The sequence below is a fragment of the Entelurus aequoreus genome, linkage group LG14, assembly GCF_033978785.1.
Source record: "Entelurus aequoreus isolate RoL-2023_Sb linkage group LG14, RoL_Eaeq_v1.1, whole genome shotgun sequence".
Classification (NCBI taxonomy): Eukaryota; Metazoa; Chordata; class Actinopteri; order Syngnathiformes; family Syngnathidae; genus Entelurus; species Entelurus aequoreus.
Window position 1 is genome coordinate 50743534 of NC_084744.1, and position 24897 is coordinate 50768430.

The 24897-nt window shown below is 40.3% G+C and overlaps 2 protein-coding genes across 3 annotated transcripts in view; one reads left to right on the forward strand and one right to left on the reverse strand.

Moving 5' to 3' along the window:
* Positions 1–24897, forward strand: part of LOC133665008 (multidrug and toxin extrusion protein 1-like) — a 170994-nt gene continuing 146097 nt past the window's right edge. The window contains exons 1-2 of the mRNA XM_062070144.1: positions 1–131; positions 1351–1431. The gene's annotated coding sequence lies outside the window, so the exon portion shown is untranslated. The remainder of the gene's footprint in view (positions 132–1350; positions 1432–24897) is intronic.
* Positions 17576–22533, reverse strand: LOC133665004 (neurosecretory protein VGF-like). 2 transcript variants are annotated; one of them, XM_062070134.1, is made up of 2 exons: positions 22310–22533; positions 17576–20723 (listed from the first exon to the last, which is right to left on the reverse strand). In XM_062070134.1, exon 2 carries the CDS (start codon positions 20692–20694, stop codon positions 18778–18780), a length of 1917 nt encoding a protein of 638 aa, XP_061926118.1. In that variant the 5' UTR covers positions 20695–20723; positions 22310–22533; the 3' UTR covers positions 17576–18777. The 2 variants fall into 2 exon arrangements, with proteins under 2 accessions (XP_061926118.1, XP_061926119.1); XM_062070135.1 differs by lacking the exon at positions 22310–22533 and adding an exon at positions 21187–21546.

Below are 24897 nucleotides of genomic sequence, written 5' to 3' on the forward strand. Positions count from 1 at the left end.
GTGAACTCACCGCAGTTTGTTTACTTGTACAACGTTCTTCGACGCTGTCATAGTTAGACGTGTTTTATGCCACTCCTTCTTTGTCTTACTTTGTCCACCAAACTTTTTATACAGCGCGTGAATGCACAAAGGTGAGCTTTGTTGATGTTATTGACTTGTGTGGAGTGCTAATTAGGCAGAATTTGGTCCGTGCATGACTGTGAGCTAATCAATGCTAACATGCTAAATAGGCTAGCTGTATGTACATATTGCATCATTATGCCTCATTTGTAGGTATATTTGAGCTCGTTCAATTTCCTTTAAGTCCTCTTAATTCAATTTATAATTGCATGTCTCATGACACATTATCTGTATGACATATTGGCTGCATTGTTTGTGTGCCATGTTGTCCAAACAGCCTGCCGTTTCCTTTTAACTTGGACACACACATCTATACCTTTGGTAATTCTAAGCCAGTAATGTCCAGGAGTTGTTTCACCCCCCGAGAAGCCTCCTTTTTGCTAATGATTTCAAATGTCGTAAAAATGTGTAGAATGAATATTACATTTCTGTCAACAAAGATTTGCGTCAGCCTATGACACATAGTCATTTTGATAATAGGCTAATATAGACACTTACATCATGTGTTGTCTTCATTATAACACTTATATCAGACTTTTAAAGTCATTTTTGACTTCCATCACCCCGATGGGATTTGCGTCCCATAGGGGGGATGATGTCTATATTAGCTATAATAGTAGGCTATTATAGCTATAATAGTAGGCTATTATAGCTAATATAGACACTTACAGCTTGTGTTGTCTTCATTATAACACTTTTAATTTTTTGCAGCTCCAGACACATTTTTCTTTGTGTATTTTCTGTCCAATATGGCTCTTTCAACATTTTGGGTTGCCGACCCCTGGGTTAAACATTGGGAAAGGCATTAAGTAATACAGCATCAATCACAAAAGACACCCATTTTGAGAGTAACCTTTGGCCAAAAGACAAATACAACATAATTTAGTGATCTCCGCCTTCACCTGCTTATGAGAAGAACCAAGCAGACCTATAAAAGTGTCTTATCTTTTAGATATAAAACAGAACCAGGCTAGGGAAACCAAAGCAATACAACATAAGGCACATAAGAAACACTAAAAATGTTGTTGGACAAGAGATGACTAAAATATTAATTTTAACATTAAAAAAATTAGCTGCAGTTCGCCAATGGCCCCCATGCCGGACTTTGGACTGCCCTGTGTTGATGTACCAAGTACATTTACTAACAAGGTGTATTTAACAAATGTGTGAAGGCATGAAAAAGCTGCATGCTAGATTTCTTCAATTAATTTCCTTTGTGTGTTTTTTCAGGGGTTTCTGAAGACAAGAAGGAACAGCCAGTGCAAAAGCAAGGCAGGTGTGTGTCATGGTCAGCGTGAGCCTCTGATAAAGGTAACACACACACTCACACAATACACACACCATGTCCATGCAGTTGTTTAGGACCGAACGTCCCTCATGTACTAATTTTTTTATTGAGACATTAATATTAACAGGTGGACTCTGAATGGCTTCTTTACGTATATCATTATACTAGTGTTATCCCGATGCCAATATTTTGGTACTGGTACCGAAATTTATTTCGATACTTTTCTAAATCAATGGGACCACAAAATATTGCATTATTGGCTTTATTTTAACACAAATAAAGCCATATGTTTATTATTGCAAGTTTGTCCTTAAATAAAATTGTGATGATAATAGACAACTTGTCTTTTAGTAGTAAGTAAGCAAACAAAGGCTCGTAATTTAGTCTGCTGACATATGCAGTAACATATTGTCATTGATCATTCTATTATTTTGTCAAAATTATTAAGGACAAGTGGTAGAAAATTAAATATTCATCTACTTGTTCATTTACTGTTAATAGCTGGTTATTTTCTATTTTAACATGTTCTATCTACACTTCTGTAAAAATTTTATAATCACTTATTATTCTGTTGTTTGATACTTTACATTAGTTTTGGATAATACCACAAATTTGGGTATCAATCCGATACCAAGTAGTTACAGGATCATACATTGGTCATATTCAAAGTCCTAATGTGTCCAGGGACACATTTCATGACTTTATAAACATAATATAAAACAAAATAAAATGTTGTGATGCTAAAAAATATCGATGTAATCATAGTAGTATCGACTAGATACGCTCCTGTACTTGATATCATTACAGTGGATGTTAGGTGGAGATCGACCAATGGCGTTTGTTTATATTGTGACGCCGGTGAGCTATTGTATCATGTACATGTTTAGGTGTTCCTCGTCCTGCAAGGGATGATACATGTAAGAAACATACTTTATTTGTTACTATGGAGGCGAGAATTAGTGTTTTAGATGTAGCTAAAACACTGCCGACTGCGGATGGACTTTAGCCACTCGCTAGCTAGCCATGTCTTAAAGCACCTCTTCCTGAGGGCGTTTCAGTGTTATAACTTCACCTTTATCGTTAGTTTTTAAGCCAAAATGCATCCGTTCTCCCTTTTCTGTCTACATATTGTGTCTGCTTGTAAGTACTCGGTGTGTGTGCACTGCCGAACATGCTCCTGTGCTTTAGAAACCAGCAATTCATTAGTATCGCGGTACTGTACTAATACCGGTATACCGTACAACCCTACATTATACTGTACGTACATTACAACCGGGGCCGGCTCCTGGCATGAATGCTCTATGTGGTTGTTTAGGGCCACAACGACTAAGGATTTGAACTGTGTCATCGTAAAACATGTATTTGTGTATTATTGAAATTACTCTATTATTTGTGTTTGTATTGTAGACCAACCTTTTCCACAGAAATATAGTGTCGAAAGAACTTTTTATTTTTCGTAGTCTTTGCCTTATAAATATATACATAAAAAAGGAAATACCGTATTTTCCGGACCATAGGGCGCACTACCGATGAAGGGTTTATTTTCTATCTTTTTTCAATCCAATCCAATCCACTTTATTTATATAGCACATTTACACAACAAGAATGTTTCCAAAGTGCTGCACAGCCATGTTAAAAACAATATTAAAAACAATATTAAAAACAAATATTATGCTCCACCAATGACTGAATAAAAACAAAAAATAAATGAATAGAAAACCAATATAAAAACAATATAAAAAAATAAATATGATTAAAAACTATTTTAAAGGGTAAAACCAATTAAAACAGTAAAATAGAAATCAAAATGTATTAAAAAAAACAAAACACAGAGGACAACAGAGGACAGAAGACCACACAACTCACGTAGTGTTAAAAGCCAAAGAATAAAAGTGGGTCTTAAGGCGAGACTTAAAACACTCCACTGTGGAAGCAGTTTGAACATGAAGGGGCAGAGTGTTCCAGAGCTTAGGGCCGACCACAGAGAAGGCCCCCTGTCTCCCCTATATATAAGGCGCATTAAAGGAGTCATATTATTCTTATTTTTTTTTCTCAATGTAAAAGACTTCCTTTTGGTTTACATATTATGTAATGGTGGTTCTTTGGTCAAAATGTTGCATAGATGATGTTTTACAGATCATCTTCAAGCCACTTTCTGACAGTCGCTTCAGGATGCGCCGTTTTGTGGGCGGTCTTATTTACGTGGCTCACCTTCGGCAGCGTCTTCTCCCCGCCATCTTTGTTGTAGCGGTGTAGCGTGCGAGGACGGGAGTGGAAGAAGTGTCAAAAGATGGAGCTAACTGTTTTAATGACGTTCAGACTTTACTTAAATCAATAACGGAGCAGCATCTCCTCATCAACAAGGCCGGAAATGTGTCCCGTGAAAGAACGTCCGACCGGAACTCTAATAACTAAAGTTCCTTGGGTGAATAATGTAAACTCACTATACCGGTATGTTTTAACACTTTCATGGCGAGTTTACTGACAGATATAAGTAAGAACTTTACACTACTTTATATTAGAAATGGCAACAGCGGAGGATGGATGTCCCATAACAAGAAGATAAAGAAAAAGAAGAAGCTTATCAACTACGGCGTCGGCACGGACTACAAAAGTGGACACGCGCAATTTTTCAGGACTTATGCAGATCCCAAATACAGATCAGCAGGTACCAGAAGATAAGAAAAATTGCTTTTGCATAATATTGCGAAACAAAACGCCAGATAATGTCTTACCTTATACACACACCATAATAATACTCGTATGTTCAAGCACAGTACAATCCATCAAACGGTGCAGCTTCATAGCTCACCAAAGTCGTACTAAAACATTTTGATAGACTTTTGAGCACTTTGTGTAATGTTCTATATTTTCAATGGAACATATAAAACAGGGGTCTCAAACTCAATTTACCTGGGGGCCACTGGATGCAGAGTCTGGTTGAGGCTGGGCCGCAAGACAAGATTTCTTAAAAAAATTTTTTTTAAATGTCTTTATTTTTATTTTTAACACAAAATAAAATCAAAATATAAATTAACAAAATCAGAATTAAGTAATGTGAGGCAATGCAAATTAAACAATAAAAAAAACAACGGTTTGAATTGGTCCAGGTTATCGGGGACTGTTATTACTGACGAACAGGTGTCGCGTGCGACTGCAGCCAGGCACGTAAGAAAACCCTCGTCTCCATGGCAACGTTTCTGTCGCTTTCACTCATTTGCCGCTTTTCCACTAATGCAAAGGTAGGCAACCCGGAACGTTGAAAGGGCCATTTTGGACCTGTCACGCCAATTTTCTTCCCATTTCAAAAACCTTCCTATCCCCCATTTACTTCCGGGGTCATTTCCTCTTACGTCATTTCCTCTTACTTACGTCATTGACAGCGATCGATAGAATCCAAATCTCCTGAAAATGGTGGTGTCACTGAGATAGAATCCAAATCTCCTGAAAATGGTGGTGTCACTGAATGATATTTGTCTTTATCTTTCCCAGGGGACTTATGTTAAACACAAGCAGGCTTCGAAACATTTCAAGCGGAGTGTTAGGGCCGCTGCTGGGAACTTCTGTCTTCGTGGTAACGTGCAAAAAATATTAATTAATATATAATACTGTTAAATGTCTGTACTTTAAATCAACATTATTGTTGAAACCATTTCACTAATATTAATTAATATATAATAATGTTAAATGTCATCTGACTTCACTGAGGTACATATGTGCACATAAATGTCATTTTAATTTAGTTCACTTACACAGAAAACTAAAAAAAAATGAATTTAACGAATACATTTAGTTTTAATAAAGTTTGATAATGTTGATTGATAATGAATTAACTTATTGTACACTGTTATTCATTTCCGCATATGTCCACGAGTCAAATGTGCAGTCAGGAATATCCTCAAGTTAATTTGTCCGATTAGTACTTGTCCGATTAATACAGACGTTTTGTTAACGCTATATTATAAAAAAAAACAAAAAACAGCGACGGGCAGTCAAAGCCGAAGTGCTATCGATCGCTGTCAATGACGTAAGAGGAAATGACGTAAGTAAGAGGAAATGACGTAAGAGGAAATGACCCCGGAAGTAAATGGGGGATAGGAAGGTTTTTGTAATGTGAAGAAAATTGGCGTGACAGACCCAAATAACAAAAATCGTCTACCAAATACCACACCGTGATTGGTAGATTCCTTCAGCTCCGCACACAATGCTGTCAAGCGCCATTCATATAAAACTCGCATTAAACAACATTAAACTTTCATATTAAGGTGGGGGCCGCAAAATAACGTTTTGCGGGCTGCGTGTCTGAGACCCCTGATATAAAATGTTGGTGTTGTTACGTGAGTCATATTGCCATCATAGTGCAGTCTACACATATCTATTTTGTGTGACTGCCATCTACTGGTAACACTCATCATTACACCATGTACCAAATAAAATTGCTTCGAGTTCGGTAAGCAAAACCAGAATTATTCCGTACATTAGGCGCACCGGGTTATAAGGCGCACTGTCGAGTTTTGAGGGGAAAAAAAAGATTTTAAGTGTGCCTTATAGTCCGGAAAATACGGTACATTTAAAACAATTATATAAATATTTCTAATATTTTTTCACAAGAATGAATTAATTTAGAATCGGGTTAAATAAAAATTGCATTTCGCATGTGAATGGATTTTTTTGTGCACCCCTAGTGGACACGGGTGTGAATCTTAAGGCACCTAACGATTTGATCTGATTCCGATTCGTGTGGTGATGATTCGATTCAGCATCGATTCTCGAGTCAAACTGGTTCTCACAATGTTTTACTTGGTATAATAGTATTATTGAAATGTTTTTCAAAACAGATTGCAAATGTGAATGGATTTTTTTGTACACCCCTAGTGGACAATGAAGATGCCTTGGAAAATGTATCATTGCATTCTTATCAGTGACAGAGCAGGAAGGGACTAGAAAAAGTTTGGCGGTAAAATTTCATATGAATCATTCATTTATTTACATTTTAAAAAGCGCTTCGTCTTGGATAATTTGGCCCCCACGGAACGCGGGGCCCTACACACTTAAACACATGACCTTGGACTATTGAACATATTGGATGGAATTGTTGTTGTTTATAGAGTCTCTTTGTCTATTGTGCATATATGATTATTTATACTATAATATATTCCTACTTATAACCTACTCTATTTACATCCTGCTCAATGTTAATTATGTACATTTGTAGTTCTTACAGTACTCTTTGCGATAAACCTGGGACTTTGCGTACCAAGTTCCATGCCATCTCATGTGTGCTGCTAAAAAAATAAAGTTCCTTGAATTCTTTAAATATGCACATTTTACATACATTATAAAATATTGATCATTCCTTATGCAGTATGTTAATATCTAATCATAAACCTGTACTCTTTTGTTGGTTGTGTAACATTCCACTACTCAATGGGCTGCCATTAGTCTTAGCACCCAGCGTGTTACACTAGTGCAGAGGTCGGCAAACCAAATTGTTGAAGAGCCATATTGGACCAAAAATACAAAAAACAAATCTGTCTGGAGCCGCAAAAAATGAAAAGCTGTATATAAGTCTTATAATGAAGACAACAGATGATGTCAGTGTCTATATTAGCTATAATAGCCTGCTATCAAAATGGCTATGTATGTATAATGGCAGGCTGTCTTCTTTTAATAGTTTTATTACAATCTTTGGCAAACTAGGTAATGTTTGCTGTGGTCTGGAACAACATGGCACACAAACAACTATGTGAAATGCAGCCAATATTACATACAGTCATGAGACATGCAAATATAAATTATGTACAAAAAGGACAAAAGTAAAGGATATTAAATGACCTCAAGTATACCTACAAATGAGGCATAATGATGCAATATGTACATACAGCTAGCCTAAATAGCATGTTAGCATGGATTAGCTTGCAGTCATGCAGTGACCAAATATGCCTGATTAGCATTCCACACAAGTCAATAACATCAACAAAGCGCACAGTATAAAACTTTTGGTGGACAACAGTGAGACAAAGAAGTAGTGGAAGATTTTACATGTAAACAAACTGTGTTTGTGTCATGTTTGTCCTCAAACAAAAAACATTAAAACAAAAGAAATATTTTCCCCCCGTCTTTTTCCATTTTCCAAATTTAAAAAAAAATGCTCCAGGGAGCCACTAAGGCAGCACTAAAGAGCTTATAAAGGTTGCTGACCTTCACACTAGAAATATTAAAGACCAAATTGGGGACCCCAAACAAAATTTTTTTAGGGCCACAGAAAGCCTCCATCAAGTAAATTGCTGAATTGCACCTGGGTGTGTGCTATATTTAACTAAAGGCGTCCTGACATGTTAGTATTTGTCTCTCTGTCATAAACACGCACATTAGCAGAGATTACATTGTCATTTCGAACATTTTAGCGCTGTGTCGGGAAGCGTAAAATCATCCATGATGTGGTTTTTATTTCCTGGAACATCCAAAATAGCTCCAACCTCCTACTCCACCTGACAGGACGCCCGAGTGCTGCCAGGAAAGATAAAAAAACATCAGAACAAAGCTATAGAAAATTCCAAGAAAAAAACAACATGCACACAGTGACCATGAAAGATAATGTGATGACTAATGTTTTCATCACAACCACTTGGAGCAGCGGTGTCCAAACCTTTTCCACCAAGGGCCGCACACTGAAAAGTACGAGTATGCTGAGGTCATTTTGATATTTTTTTATTCAAAAGAAAATGCATATAAAAGAAACGTATATTTTTTACTATTGTTTTTTTTTTTTTTTACCTTGTAAGGTTAGAATAATAATACTAAGTTAGAATAATAATACTAAGATTGTGTAAACTGCATAATCTAGTATGTCAAAAATTATTCCTGTAGGAAAATGTTAATGTTTAGTTAAACATTTTTCATATATTAGGGGTGTAACGGTACACAAAAATGTTCGGTTCATTTTCGGTACAGTAAGAAAACAACAAAATATGAATTTGTGGGTTATTTATTTACCAAATTTGCAAAATCTTCCACCAAAAATATTTTTCTTAGTGGAATATTTGATGTGAAGTAATCGGAACCTTGGATGAATCAATAATTCATAATAACATTGATTTTGATTCAATATTATGTTTTGAGCAATGACAGTTTGAAAAAAAAACAGCTTTGTTTTATTAGTCAACATTGCAACTTTTTCTAAATTACATTTAACCTTTAAGCTTTTTTATTTCACTTTTGTTATGTTTTTGTTTATTTTAATAGTATTTTTACAATGTGCCGTGGGCCTTTAAAACATTAGCTGTGGGCCGCAAATGGCACACTTTTGACACCCCTGCTATAGATAATAAACAATTTTATCTGATAAATCTATGGATAAAAAGCAGAGCCTGGCGACGCATGCACGTTTATCATAACTCTCTCGCTCTCTCTGTCTCTGCCCCTCCCTCACGAATGCTGCTGCGCGCACAATTTGTTTTGTTTTCAACCCCTTCTTAACCCTGAACGTACATTGAAAATACATGCAACCTTAACTCAAAATGCCGGACATTTGAGGCATTTAAGAAACTCCGCCCTGACAGCTCCGCAAAAGAGGGCATGTCCGGTGAAAAGAGGACGTATGGTCAGTCTATCATAGCCCGTTAGCTGCTAGCATGCCGTGTGTTGTGCCTCGGTGTGCATTGTTTACACAACGTGCGTTACGCTACTTAATATGTTGGAAACTCGTTCGGTACACCTCCGAACCGAACCGGAAGCCCCGTACCGAAACGGTTCAATACAAATACACGTACCGTTACACCCCTAATATACAGTATATATATATATATATTTAAGTTAAAGGTACAGTACCAATAATTGTCACCAGTGTTTCCCCCAGAAAATTTGTTAGTTAATGCGGTGTCTCTGCGGCGGACAGACCGGGGAAGGGGGTGGGTGGGTGTAAGGATCGGTGTAACTTGGCCTGTCGCCATCACGTCTCCACCTCATCGCTGCCACCACAGCCTGGGGGGCAATAGACTACAGACTGCGGTGAAGTAGGCCGGCTTCGTCGCGTGAAGAAGCCTACAATTTTTGGTTGTGTTTTCCGCTCCGTTTGCTGAATGGCGATATACTATATATATCTCGATATTTTTTCCGTAAAGTAAAAACAAAACAGTCCTAGTTACCTGAGATACTAAGTATGTCATTATTATGACTTAGTAAGTCAAAATAATGACTTACTGTAAGTAAGCGTTTGCAATAAGCGTTTGAAAAAAATAGTTAAAAGTGAGGCCACATGCTGACATATGTTCAACTCATCGTGCTTAATTTATTACAGCATTTGGGAAGCCTGTAGTTGATTTTTATTATGTAAATGTTATATTTTTATCAACATGTGATAGCAGGGAGCCTGCCATTCAAAACTAGGCTGCTACATTACTAATGATTAATGTAACTACAGCTGAAAAAATAGTACAATAGCAATGGAGTTCATGTAGGCTTTATGATGCAGTTACATTATTATATCAACTATCAGAGACAGCTTCAGGAAACTCTTCATTTAACATAATGTCGTTTTTTGCTGCTTCAACACAGCTCAATCAACACAGAAAAAGGTAAAGTGAAATAACTTAGTTGTTAAATGTAGGTCAATAATGCTTGTCTTTATCTCAGACAGACAGGGCTCTGCTCTCCGTAACACACACACCGCACAGTGAGCTAACGTCACGCTACAAGCTTATTAGCCTTCACCTCAAGGACTGCGAGCAAGCTGAGCTGCCGCTTATGTTTATAGAACGTCAACTGGCTCATAGTGATGTTACTAGTAGTTGACTGGAAGGTGTTTATTATAATTTGGGGAGAGTCCGCTGCCTTACCTGCTAAACACCTTTCTGCTCACTCCACGCAGGAGCACTGACTTAATGCGCTCTGAATATGCACTGCTGATTGGCTGTTACATGCGCTCTGAATACGCACTGCTGATTAGCTGTTACTGCTCTGCGTGTAACAAATCGGATGGTTCTGTGTGTAGGACAATGCTGGGTGCTGCAGAGACGTACTGACAGAGGCAGAACTAAGCGGAGCAGCTTGTTAAGACTTTAGTTTAGGCCAGGGGTGGGCAATTAATTTTTACCGGGGGCCGCATGAGCAACCCGAGCACTGTTGGAGGGCCACATCGACAATATTTCAATTAAATTTTGCTCAATATTATTTTTGATATATACCGTAAGATAAATAATAATAATAATAATAATAATAATTAATAATAATAGTAATACTTCAACATAGTGTGTGTAACAGCATTCCATGACTAGTATAAATAAATTAACATTAATAATAAATGACAGTAAAATAAGCACACGTATGACTGAGGAGTCATAGTGTAACTTTGTGTGGTGTTTGAGTTGTCCGACTTTTTGTGTGGCCATAAACGCACCAGTGGTTTATAAATAAATGATAAATGGGTTGTACTTGTATAGCGCTTTTCTACCTTCAAGGTACTCAAAGCGCTTTGACAGTATTTCCACATTTACCCATTCACACAAACATTCACACACTGATGGCGGGAGCTGCCATGCAAGGCGCTAACCAGCAGCCATCAGAGGCAAAGGGTGAAGTGTCTTGCCCAAGGACACAACGGACGTGACTAGGAAGGTAGAAGGTGGGAATTGAACCCCGGTAACCAGCAACACTCCGATTGCTAGCACAGCCACTCTACCAACTTCGCCACGCCGTCCCTTACGATGCACGTTACAATCAAATAGCTGGTGTGTGATAAATACAATACTTACAGTACAAACACTTTGTAGGACTCAACAAAAGACAAGACTGGCACATTCAACTTAATGGCAAAAAACGACTTTCTGACTACGGCAACACACTGTAGCCTATATACTACAGCCGTGTCTATTCTTGGAATTGCAACTTCATGCAAAGAAATGTGAGAAAAAAACAAACACTAAAAATGAGATCGTATTATCAAACAAAACATTTATTAACACACAAGTACCGGAAATTAAAACCGTTCAGTATCAATTCCCAGATACCAGGAATTAGTATCGTATCAGTTTAAAGGTAAACTGGAACTCATCCCTAGGGACCAGTGATAGGTGAAGTAATGAAGTCTAATAAGAGTAGACTGACATATGTAATAAATGTTAGCTATGTCTCATTTACGCTTAACTATACGATAAGCAGGCTACATATCTTGCTATATTCTTGGATTTCATTTCAAGTAGCGAAATGACACTTATCCTGTATTCTTGCATCTTTATGAAACTGAAAGAAAGCTAATAAATTACAAACCTTTGAGATGCTTTATTTCAACGCTCGGTTCTGAAGTTGCTTATGCTTTGGTTTGCTCTCGTTCCTTGCTAGACTCTGGTTCATACAATATATGTACACTTGGATGCTAAAATTCGTAACTGTTGCCATTGCTCATAGAAAGCAGAATACAATCCCAATTTATGATACATTTCCGGATTGCTGATGACATTGATGCGCATAGCCAAAGAGGCCACCTCTAAGGACTTTGTGATGGAAATGAGTTCAGAGAAGACCATAATCATGACAAACAACACCGCAGGATTCCTCACCAACATTTAGGTCAACAGTCAGTCTCTCGAAGGCTCTAACCAGGTTCATATACATTGTCAACGACGAAGGTTCCCACCCATATACGCTCTCTAGGATGGCCCAGGCCTCATCTGTTCTTACCCAACTGAAACCTGTCTGGAAAGTCAGACACATCCGCCTGAAGTCCAAGGTGCTCCTCAGACGTTCACTCGTTAAATCGATTCTACGATAGGCATGTGAGTCATGGACTCTGAATGCAGAACTCCAGAAGAGGATCGAGGCAATGGAGACGAGAGGCTTCGAGAGATTGTTTGGCATGTAATGAACATTTTTGGTTTGCCACAGAATCACCAACTCCATCAGACCTCATGAAGATCTCCTGTTCACGATCAGAAAGAGGAAACTACGATGGTACAGATATGTCACAAAATCCAACTGACTCGCCAAGACTATAGTCCAGGGCACTGTACCTGGTAGAGGTGGAAGAATGTGACAGAGTGGACAAGCTCGAACTTCTTAAAAGCACAGGAAGCAGCTAGAGATGGTGATGATGCTCAGACGACCAACCCCCGGGGTTACGGGATGGAAAGTGAAACAGCTCAGCCTGAAGTCCAAGATGCTCTTAATGCGTTCACTAGTCCAATTGATCCTACTGTATGGTAGGTTTGTGAGTCAGAGACACTGAATGCAGAACTCCCCTGAAAGATCAAGGCAATGGAGACAAGATGTTTCAGGAGATTGTTTGGCATGTAACGAACATTGAGGTTTGCCGCAGAATCACCAACTCCATCAGACCTCATGAAGATTTCCTGTTCACGATCAGAAAGAGGAAACTACAATGGTACAGATATGTCACAAAATCCAACTGACTTGCCAAGACGTTACTCCAGGTCACTGTACCTGATTGAGGTCGAAGAATGTGAGAGTGGACAAGTTTGAACTTCTTAGAAGCACAGGAAGCAGCCAAAGATTGGGATGATGCCCTGACGACCTCCCCCCGGGGTTACGGGATGGAAAAAGAAACAGCTCTGCCTAAAGTCCAAGGTGCTCCTCATGCGTTCACTAGTCCAATCGATCCTATAGTAGGTATATGAGTCACAGACACTGAATGCAGAACTCCCCTGAAAGATCAAGGCAATGGAGACAAGATGTTTCAGGAGTTTGTTTGGCATGTAACGAATATTGAGGTTTGCCGCAGAATCACCAACTCCATCAGACCTCATGAAGATCTCCTGTTCACGATCAGAAAGAGGAAACTACGATGGTACAGATATGTCACAAAATCCAAATGACTCGCCAAGACGATACTCCAGGGCACTGTACCTGGTAGAGATGGAAGAATGTGACAGAGTGGACAAGCTGGAACTTCTTAAAAGCACAGGAAGCAGCGGGAGATTGCAATGGAGACAAGATGTTTCAGGAGATTGTTTGGCATCTGACGAACGTTGAGGTTTGCCGCAGTCACCAACGCTATCAGACCTCATGAAGATCTCCTGTCGATGCTCAAAAAGGGAAAATTACAACGGTACGGACATGTCACGAAATCCAACTGACTCGCCAAGACGATACTCCAGAGCACTGGTAGACGTCAAAGAGTGTGATGGAATGGACGAACTCTGAAATCTAAGAATTGTTTGGCGGAATAAAATGTGGCGATTGTTGGCGAATTCCCGACGACCTGCCCCCGCGGCGTTACGAGATAGAAAATGAGATTATATTTTTTGTCTCTCACGAGAAGTGTATCTCAAAAACTTCCGAAACGTCTGACAGGGCGAGGAAGTACTTTCAGTCAGCGCGAGGGGGTGGGGCAGAGAGGGGTTCATTTGCATCTCAATAAGACAGTTCCCTTAAAAATATATTTTTAGGCCCTGTCTACATTAACTCCTTAAACGAAAAATGATTTAGCCTAAGCCCCGTGTCAGCCACACTAACCCATCGTTTAAGGTCCCCCCCTTGGATAATTTTTTACACGGGTAAGTGCGCCGTGTATTTATTGAATCTCCGGCTCTTAGCTTTGTATGGACTCATCGATTGTTTACAACCTAATTTCAGAGAGGAAGTGACGCCAGAAAAACCGCGCCCCAGACAGGAAGTGACGTCAGAAAGAACGCGCCACAGCCAGCTTCATAACAGACGCTCGTGGAAATCACACATGAATACCTTAAAAGAAGGAGATGCGCGATTGCAGCTATTTCGGCTACAACACATCTCAGACGGCAACATAGCAATGTTGAGCAATGGTTTTGGATAAGGCCTGGAAGAACGGCAGCCTGGTGGGATATGTTTGTCAACGAGTGTGTAGTGCCACAGGAACGGCAAGAGAATTTTCGAATGTCCAGGTCAGCATAGTGAAAAACTTTGTCCATTTGTCGAAGGGGAGACAACGAGAATGCAGGCAAGCAAGGTGAGGCAAGCAAGGTGAGGCAAGCAAGGTTTACTGTTAAAAGAAGTGTGGCAATAGGCTTTATTGAAACACAGGGTAAGAATACACTTCCAGGTCAGAGGTAACTATGGCGGGCGTATTTTTTTTCTCGCATGCGTACTAGGTCGCGTTGCGCCGGTGGACGGAGGGAGGAGGGGGTCTTAAACAGTGGCATTGTGTGTGTGTGTGGACAATGATAAGGTTAGGTGGGGTATAGCCTGGATAACCTTAGTTTAGAAGGGGCCTTAAAGAGACAGGAGGAAAGGGGTGCGAAGGTGGGTCTGTAAAGCTAGATTAATGTGACATTTTGACCAAAGCACCAACATTACATGTTATGTCGACCAAGGGTTCTTAACCTTTTTGACCTTGGGGCCCAACTTTTCTACTACAGAGGGGCTCAAGTCCCACTCAAATACTAACACTGAATTCTAATTTTTGCTCTTAATTTTAATAGTATTTTATAGTAACAGTGGTATTTAGTCATACTTTTTGCACTCTCTAAGTCTCTAGCTCCAGACTTCTTCTGTTTGTTGGAGATGGCTATTACTGCCACAAGTGGTAGAAAAGTGTATTACAACTTAGTATATTTTTTTGGTGGCCCAAAAATTGGTCGCAGCTTTATGGTTAAGCAACACTAATGTAGAGAACACGCAAGTGTTTTAAATATAGAGTAAAAATCATTTTATGACCCCTTTTAAAAAGTAAAAAAAAAAAATTTCATGATGGCCACAGCTTGACCCTGGAACACATTACTCCATTTCCATCATTGCGGCGAAAAAAAATGTTTCTAAATCCAAACTAACTGAAGACAGGCCAGCCTTTTCGAGCAGATTTTGTTCCACTTTCGAGGTGTGGAGTAGAGAAACGACAAGGCCGCTAATGACAAATTAAGTATGATGTTGATTTAAAAAATGTTTATCAATGCGACAGTGTTGAAAGGCCAAACATGTCAATATGATAACGTGTCCACTGAACAGGAAATTACATTCTTGTTCTTTAGCTGGCCTGTGCCTGTGTTATTTTTCAAATTGACTGTTTTAAAACTGCTCCCCCTCTGGTCAACATATGAAATAACAAGTGTGTGTAAAAATTTGAAGTGCTCCCCCTCTGGTCAACATGTGTAATAACAAGTGTTTGTAAGAAATTGAAATGTGAACCTCTTTGGCCAGAATTAATTTAAAAAAATAAAATACATAGGTATATACAGACATACTGTAATAACTTGACGTAAATAATGAAGATTAAAAAACAATTACAAACAAAAAAGTATTTTTCTCACAATGTGTCGACTTTTTTCTTATAAAATTGAGAACAATTACTAATAGTCTTTCTGTTTCTGTAATATTGCAATATTTTCTCGTGAAACTATTACTTTTTTTATGTAAAATTCTGACTTTTTAATGCCAAATGGTGACATTTGTCGTATAAAATTCTGACTTTTATCACAATATTGCCAATTTTTTTGTTGTTCTTGTAAAATAGTGACATTTTAGTAAAATTCCGATCATTATTAAAATATTGTCCAACATGTAAGTTTTCTGACTTTTGTCGATTAAAATCACGACTCTTTTCATAAAATTGCCAAAATTTTAAGCTTTTCTTGTAAAATTGCGACTGTCATTGAGTAAAATTCCAACTTTTATCATAATATCGCACAGAAGTTCAGTTTTTCTTGTAACATTTTGACTTGCGTTGAGTAAAATGACGACTTTTATTATAATACTGTCAAAATTCTGAGTTTTTCTCGTGAAATTGTGACCTTTTTCTTGTGAAATTCCAACTCATTTTTCGCAACAAGCTTTTTTTTATCTTTGCATAGTATGTACCGCATTTTTCGTAGAATAAGTCGCTCTGGAGTATAATAATAATAATAATAATACCTGGGATTTATATAGCGCTTTTCTAAGTACCCAAAGTCGCTTTACATGTTAAAAACCCATCATTAATTCACACCTGGTGGTGGTAAGCTACTTTCGTAGCCACAGCTGCCCTGGGGTAGACTGACGAAAGCGTGGCTGCCAATTTGCGCCTACGGCCCCTCCGACCACCACCTATCATTCATTCAACATTCATTCACCGGTGTGAGAGGCACCGGGGGCAAGGGTGAAGTGTCCTGCCCAAGGACACAACGGCATGGTAAGAGGCGGGGAGCGAACCTGCAACCCTCAGGTTTCTGACACGGGCGCTCTACCCACTACGCCAAGCCGCCCCCGTATAAGTCGCACCGGACGAAAATGCATAATAAAGAAGGAAAAAAACATATATAAGTCGCACTGGAGTATAAGTCGCATTTCTTGGGGAAATTTATTTGATAAAACCCAACACCAAGAATAGACATTTGAAAGGCAATTTAAAATAAATAAAGAATAGTGAACAACAGGCTGAATAAGTGTACGTTATATGACGCATAAATAACCAACTGAGAACGTGCCTGGTATGTTAACGTAACATATTATGGTAAGAGTCATTCAAATAACTATAACATATAGAACATGCTATACGTTTACTAAACAATCTGTCACTCCTAATCGCTAAATCCCATGAAATCTTATACGTCTAGTCTCTTACGTGAATGAGCTAAATAATATTATTTGATATTTTACGCTAATGTGTTAATAATTTCACACATAAGTCGCTCCTGAGTATAAGTCGCACCCCCGGCCAAACTACGAAAAAAACTGCGACTTATAGTCCGAAAAATACAGTATATATTATTAATGTTGTAAATACACATCTTTATATATCTAGAAAGGGTGGTCCTAAAGAGGTAGGCCTATTTTCAGAGGTCTCAAGAAGGTAAGAAATACAAAAATGTGTGTGCGTGTGTGTGTGTGTGCAGAGACACGTTGCTTGAACATTAAAAGGTTTAATTTTTAGTTGCGACTGTGATGGCGAGGTTATGAACGCGAGTCAGTGCAATGTCCTCCAAAGTAATAGATTTGTGTGTGGGTGTGCGTGTGTGTAAGAGCAAGGTCCTGCAGTGAAATGTACAGATGGATGACTCATGCACCAATCATGTGACTCATCAATCACTGCAGCCACAGCTTCCCTACGTCTGCCTTTTTACGGCTTTTTTCCCCACTCTCTCGTCTCTTTTGTCCTCCGTTCCAATGCGTGCTGTTTTCCTAACGACTCAGCCATCAGCCCTTTCGTCAAGTGTATTAATATTCATATTAACCGGCTTGTGATTGTCTTCCAGTCTGGAACGGGCGGCCCTCCTGTACAACATGGCACTCTGCAGAAAGCCATTAAAAAAACTGAGCTTTAATAAAATAATTGCTTTTATTTTTGTAATATAGCAAAACTAGTAATCATCATGCTGTTATTTACACATTGCACGGGCATATTTATTTCACACTGTACATCTTACAATGCTAAAGGTGACACAACGACAAACACTCCTGGTGACAAGACAGATGGCGTCGCCTCATTTTTCATTTTTTTCTTCATGTTTACAGTTTAATCAGAGAAAACAGCCATCTTGGATTCTCCACACTGTTTTATTTTTTTGTCTTTTTTTGTTTTTTTTTGTTCATTTTTTAAGATGCAAGTAGAAAGACGTGCATGTAACATGTTTTTTGTTTGTTTGTTTGTTTTTTTTCAAACACAATCCCTGACTCCCAGGCCGCAAACTCTGCAATGTATTCAAGAAAGGAACAATAAGACTTCAAGTATCTATTTTTTTTTTTTTTTAAATAAAAAAAACAAAAACAAGAATACAGTATGGGCAAAATACTGCTCAAACACAAAAAAGTTTTTTTTATTTAATTTTTCTGGGGATGTAGCAGAAATGTGTCAAGACGACGCATCGCCATCCCATTGTAACCGCCAACCCTCGGCCCACCAGGTCGGAAGTGGTAACTGTTTACGTTTGTGCTTTGGGGGTCCGCAGGGTTTGGTGATGAGAATCGTGCATAAGGCAAAATTCAGAGAAAAAAAAAACGGAGATGTATGATTGTGGCACCTTTTTTTTTTTTCCTGCTCCTTTAACTCCTGTGCTTTGTCATCCAATACCAAATCAGAAAGGCACCTGCACACATACCGTAAAAAAAAAAGGCTTATTGTCAATTTTGATATGTGTGTGCTCACAAATCATATTTGCAATGTGACGTACAAAGAGATGTTGTAAACGTGTGTGTGTGTGTGTTTGTAGTAGTTTGACCTGAATGGAGGCGGACAATGGCCGCAGTGTGTTCTGCTTCAAAATGTAAACATGACGCTGGCGGGGTAACCTCCCCCCTGACTGAACCTAATCGAAAATCAAAAACACAGAGTGACTTCAACGAACCGCAATCTCGCGTCTGGACCTTCAAAACTTGCCGACTAAGCCCCTCCCACTTACTAGCGAGACCCTCCCACGTCTGTCCGCCCCCATCTTAAGGGGTCAAACTCCCGAAAAGAAGAACATCCTTCAGTACATTCTGCGTTTCATGTAGATTCTCTCAATAAAGTTCTCCAGCTCCTCCTCACTGTCCAGCTGAGGCACCAGGCCATCTTCCTCGTAGTCGTTCGCCGGCGTGGCGTGAGGGTAGTAGTATGGGGGCCGCCGGCCTCTCCGGGGCGGGGCCAGCGGTTTCGGGGGCGGCAAGGGCTGGTAGGTCCGTGGGTGAGGGAGGATATAGTTAGAGATGTAAGGGGAGACGGGCTGGCGAGGCGCCGGCCTCTGCCTCCAGCCCTGACCCCGGTTCTTGCCCCCAACTCGGTGCCTGCGCTTCGGGCCCTGGAGGTCGAGCTCCTGAGGGCTGAAGGGCTGGTCTCTGGCGGGAGAGGGCTTACCATAGTACTGCGCTTTGGGGTAGGGGAAATAAACAGGGTAGTATGCCCGGTATGGCTTCTGGTAGTAAGGGTAGGAAGGGAAGGCAAGAAACTGTTTCTGGGGTTTGTACCAGTAGTCGATCTGCTTGGGAGGCTGGTACCAGTAGTTCTGCTTGTAGGACTTGACTTTGTCCTTCTGCCACTTCTTCATGGACTTGTTGTATTTGTTGTGCTTGTAAGGGGCTTTCTTGGGGTTTTTGGAGGCTGTGTAGTGGTAGATGGGCGGCGCAGCCAAGGGAGGTGGAACGAGAGGCCTGAAGCGCGGGATGACGGGTTTGCCAGACATGAGCGTCTGCTGCTGCTGCTGCTGCAGTTCTTTCCTCTTCTTCTTCTTCTCCTCCACGTCGCTGATGATCTCGATGACGTCGTCGGCCGGCAGGTGCAGCTTGCTGCTGATCTCGATCAGCCGGTCGATCATCTGCTGGTCCAGGTCGTCCTCGTCTGGGAGGACCTCCTCGGATCGCTTGTCCTCGGCCGTGTTGCTGCTCTTCTGCCGCGGCTTCATGAAGGCCTGCTGTTTGCGGCCCATGTACTGCAGCAACATGTCCGAGGCAATGTCCGCCAGGCGCTGCTCCTCCTCCCGGGCCCGCTCCGCCTCCTCCTGCTGCTGGAGCACCTCCTGCTTCTCGGCCCGCGCCCTGGCCTCCTCCTCCATACGGGTGAGGCTCTCATCCTCCTCTTCCACCTCCTCCTCCAGCTCCCCTCCCTCGTCCTCGAAGTCGTCCATGAAGTTGTCGCCCTTGGCGGGCCTGTTGGCGGCGCCGTTCTCTTGCCAGTGGAGCTTCTTGCCGGCCCGAGCCAGCTGGGTGTTGTACGCCTTGTAGCCCTTCAGGGGAGGCAGGATCTCATTGTCTTGGAGGCCCAAGTCAATGTTCTGGAAGTAACCTCGTATTTTGCGCTGCAGGGAAAGATCGTCCCCCTGGGAGGAGGAGTCGAGTATGGCCGCTTCTAGAAAATTTTCCACCTCCTTCTCTTCCTCTTCCTCTCTCTCCTCGCTATCGGCGTCACCTGGGAGGCCTCCATTCTGGTCCCCCTCAAAGTCCTCACCCAGAGCAGCCGTCAAACGGCCGAGCATCGGCTCTTCAATAGCCTTATGGGTCTCTGGCTCCGCTTCCGACTGCCTGCTCCTTATTATCTCATCGGCCTCCGGCGACTTCCGGCTCAGATCGTCCTCCTCTGTGCCTCCTGTCCACTCCCGTCCCTCTCCCGGCCGGTCCAGAGCCCGCAGGAGGACAGCGAGCACCTGAGCCGGGTCCGTCTCTTGGTCCGTCCCTTGCTCCGTCCCTTGCTCCGGCCGCTGCTGGTCCCGTGACACGTTTCCACCGAGGCCTTGGGGCGGGAGAAGGGGGGCAAGGCGGTCCTCTTGGGCGTCTGCGCGGCTACGCCCCTCCGCTCCTCCCTCCCCTCCTTCGGCCCACGCGGGGGCGGCGCCGGCCAGCCGCGGAGTGACACTGAGCAGCACCAATAGGACGAGGCGGGTTGAGGGAGGGGTGTGATGACAGGTCATGACCATGCAGAACTGGCAGGAGGGAGGTGAAACACCTGCAGGACAGTTAGACGCCACGTCAATAACAATATTTTCAAAATAATAGAAATGCGCACATTTTTCATTTCATTTTCTCTCCAATCAATCAATCAATGTTTATTTATATAGCCCTAAAACACAAGTGTCTCAAAGGGCTGCTATTTTATGATTGATAGCATTTTTCTAAAAAAAAAAAAAATGGTGCAAAATGTCTGAATACGGATGCAACGTTTTTAAAATTTCAGAACATTCCTAGAAAATTGTGCCTTTATTTTGTAGACGAACATTTCCGCGCGGCATTTTTTATTTACCTGCGCCTGAGCGCAAAATAACCGTTTTGCGCACGGATTTGGCACAACCTTTTTTTTTGTTTGTTTGTTTTACTTTTTTTGTTGTTGTTCTTTCTCGCCGACAACACTTTGATGGTTGCGCTAAATGGTATCTTTTCTACCCTTAAAAAAAAAAAAAAAAAAGTCTCACCTCCTCCCCTGCGCACCGGCCATCTTTTGGTGTGTTTGCCAAACGGCACAAAAGAAAGAAAAAAAGACACACACACACACACACACACACACACACACACACACACACACACACACACACACACACACACACACACACACACACACACACACACACACACACACACACACACACACACACACACACACACACACACACACAAAAAAAAGAAATCCTTGTTTGCGTCCTGCGAGTCAATGCGATGGCGGCACGCGTTCACGCTTGGAAGTCATGCGTAAAAAGCCGCAAGCCACGCTTCAGTTATTTAACCCTCCTCCTCCTCCTCATCATCATCCTCCTGCTTCTCGGTCCCTGAGCGCTCCAACCAAATAGCAAATGAGCTGCATGGTCAATTTTAAAACCCACCCACCTACCCTTCGTTTCGCTCCCCCGTTGCAGGAGGAGTGTGGGTGCGCTCGGGTAAAAAAAAAAAGAGAAAGAAATACTGCTTTTGTCTTTTTCCCCCACTCGTAGCACGGCCAGTTTTTTTTTGTTTTTTTAAATTTTTTTAAATTTTTTTCCTGCAGCCCGCCTCGCTTCTGTGGCGGAATGCAGAATGCAAAATTCCCCGCACATCAGCAGCGCAATTTTTTCCACGAATTTCCACGTGGATAATGTGCAGCGGTATTTTGTGCAACGAAACCCCGGACAAGCAGTAAAAAATGGATGGATGGAGACAAATCCACTCCACCTTTGCGACTCACTGAAAAAAAAATGGATCGGTAATATTAGGCCGGTTTTGCTTTTAATTCGAAATAAAGAAATGATTTGTAAAATGTTGTTTACACGAGTTGTAAACATTAAATGCGTAAGTGCGCGCCTTTTTTTCTTCTTCTCTCAAACGAATTTGCTGCAGTTAAATAGCAATAACAATAACACAATATTGTATGAACGACATCATATTTCGTTTTAAAATGATTATTACCTTATTATACATCTTAAACTAAGTACATTTTTGGAATAGTTTGTTGATGTTTGTTTTTTGTTTTTTTTTAAATAACGAATTATTTAAAATCAAGCACAATAAAGGGCAAGTGTCCACTTGATAAGCGCACACTTGATGAATGAATGAAGTGACACCTACCTGGGGGTCCCACTAGTGGGAGTGGGCAAGGCGTCAAAACTCAAAGTAAAGTAAATACTCTCATCAAGCCCTGAAGAAAAAGCAAAAATATTTTTTCTTCTGTTTTCCTTCTCTTTTTTTTTTTTTCTCGTCTCTTCCTGTGCAAAAAAAAAAAAAAAGGAAGCTATAAGTCTTGACTTTTTGTAGGCATTTAGTGGATGTTTTCAGCACCACGGCCAGCGCACCTTTATTGTATATACCCTCCGTCTGCACCACGTGACTGCAACCCCCCCCCCTCCACACCCCCCACCCCACCCGTCAGCTGCAGGCAGTGCTGACGTCACGTCCATTGATAAGAAGGTTGGTGTGGAGATGGCACCGCAACACCCCCTTACACCGCCCACCCTCCCCCCAACCGCCTTGCCCCCCTCCCCTAGCCGATGAATGAACGGAAATGGCATGAATGAAATAGTACTTTTCCTTCAATGAAGGGGAGACAGAGGAGCCATTTTGCTTCTTCTTCTTCTTCTTGCAACTGTGGTCTTCTTCCTTCCTCGAGCTGCAAAATAAATAATGGGGGGACGGTAGGGATGATTAGGGTGACCCCGTTAATAAGCGAGCAATTAGGGTCATTTTGGTGAAGTCGCTCGTAAAGGTCTGTAAAAACCATGGATGCTCAATTCGGAGTTGTGAGGATGGATTCTGATGGATGGATGCTTAAGCACCATGCACAAATAGTTAAATAATGACTACAGTAAGATAAGATAAGACGTACCTGTGTGAAGTTGCCCACCCCCTCCTCCAAATCTCCCTAACACGTTTAGTAAACGTGTCCCAATCGTTTGTGCTGCATTTTTAAAATGTTGTCTATTATATTTTTGGATGCTATTAACGTTTCAATGTTCATAACCAGCTTTGTCAAAATCTCCCCAAACGAGCATTTGTGCGACGTTTGTGCGACAAAAATCTTTGATCCGACTATTATAGTTTTTACGTTAATTTCATGGGTTATTGTTATTAAGGTGTAATTAACGTGTTATTAATCATAACCAAAATCTCCCCAAACTTGTCTCATTTCTTTGTGCCGCAAACATGCTCGTTTGTGCTGTTATGTTTTTTAAGTTATCAACTAAAGTTTTATGATTAAATCTTATTAACGTGTTATTAATCAGAACCAGACATCCCCCGACCACCATGCTGCATTTTAAAATTTTTATCTAACTATTATTTTTTTATGCTATTAACTAGAGATGTCCGATAATGGCTTTTTTGACGATATCCGATATTGTCCAACTCTTAATTACCGATTCCGATATCAACCGATACCGATATATACAGTCGTGGAATTAACACATTATTATGCCTAATTTTGTTGGGATGCCCCGCTGGATGCATTAAACAATGTAACTTTACCATGAATTGATTAACGTGGACCCCGACTTAAACAAGTTGAAAAAAACGTATTCGGGTGTTACCATTTAGTGGTCAATTGTACGGAATATGTACTGTACTGTGCAATCTACTAATACAAGTTTCAATCAATCAATCAAAAACAAGGTTTTCCAAAATAAGTGAACAACTTCAACTACAGTTATGGAAAAAAGGGCCAACATGGCACTGCCGTATTTATTATTGAAGTCACAAAGTGCATTATTTTTTTTAACATGCCTCAAAACAGCAGCTTGGAATTTGGGACATGCACTCCCTGAGATAATCCTAATACCCACTACAACTATGGGAAATACTATACTTTGACTTTCACAAAGTGCATTATTTTTTATTTTTTTTAAACATGCCTCAAAACAACAGCTACAAAAACAATGAAGGCACACAGCTTCAGTCCAGAGTATACTAGACCAGTGGTCCCCAAACAACGATTGGTACCGGGCCGCACAAGAAATTATAAAAAAGAAAAAAAATATATATACATATATATTTTTATTTTTTTTATTTTTTATTAAATCAACATAAAAAACACAAGATACACTTACAATTAGTGCACCAACCCAAAAAACCTCACTTCCCCCATATATACTAATTTGCACTCATTCGCACAAATGGGTTGTTTTTTTATGTTATTAATATTTCTGGTTCCTACATTACAGTGTTTCCCACACATTCATTTATTTGTGGTGGCCCGCCACGAAAGAATTACGCCTGCCACAAATTTAAAAAAAAAAAAAAAAAAAATATATATATATATATATATATATATATATATATATATATATAATTTTTTTTTTTAATTTTTTGTCCTGTACAGCTTCTCAGGCAAATCATATAGTTGATGTAGATGCCCATATAGGCTGTTCAGATTTAATTTACAAAAGAGAAGTGTAGGATACTTATTTGTATTTGACCACTACTGTTTTCTGTTTATTTGTTACTGACTGTGGCAGCACACCTCTGCCTCTGTTTCACTTTATGTTGCTGGTAAATAATATGGTTGTAGTAGTAAGCTAAAGTTAAATTATTTAGTATGCACTAATTAAAGGGGCAGAGCTTTAAGAGACATTTTAGCTTTTATATTTCATAAGATATATTTTTTGTAAGAACCACAATTAATAAATATATTTCAGTGAATAACTTATTGTTCAAATCTGTATATA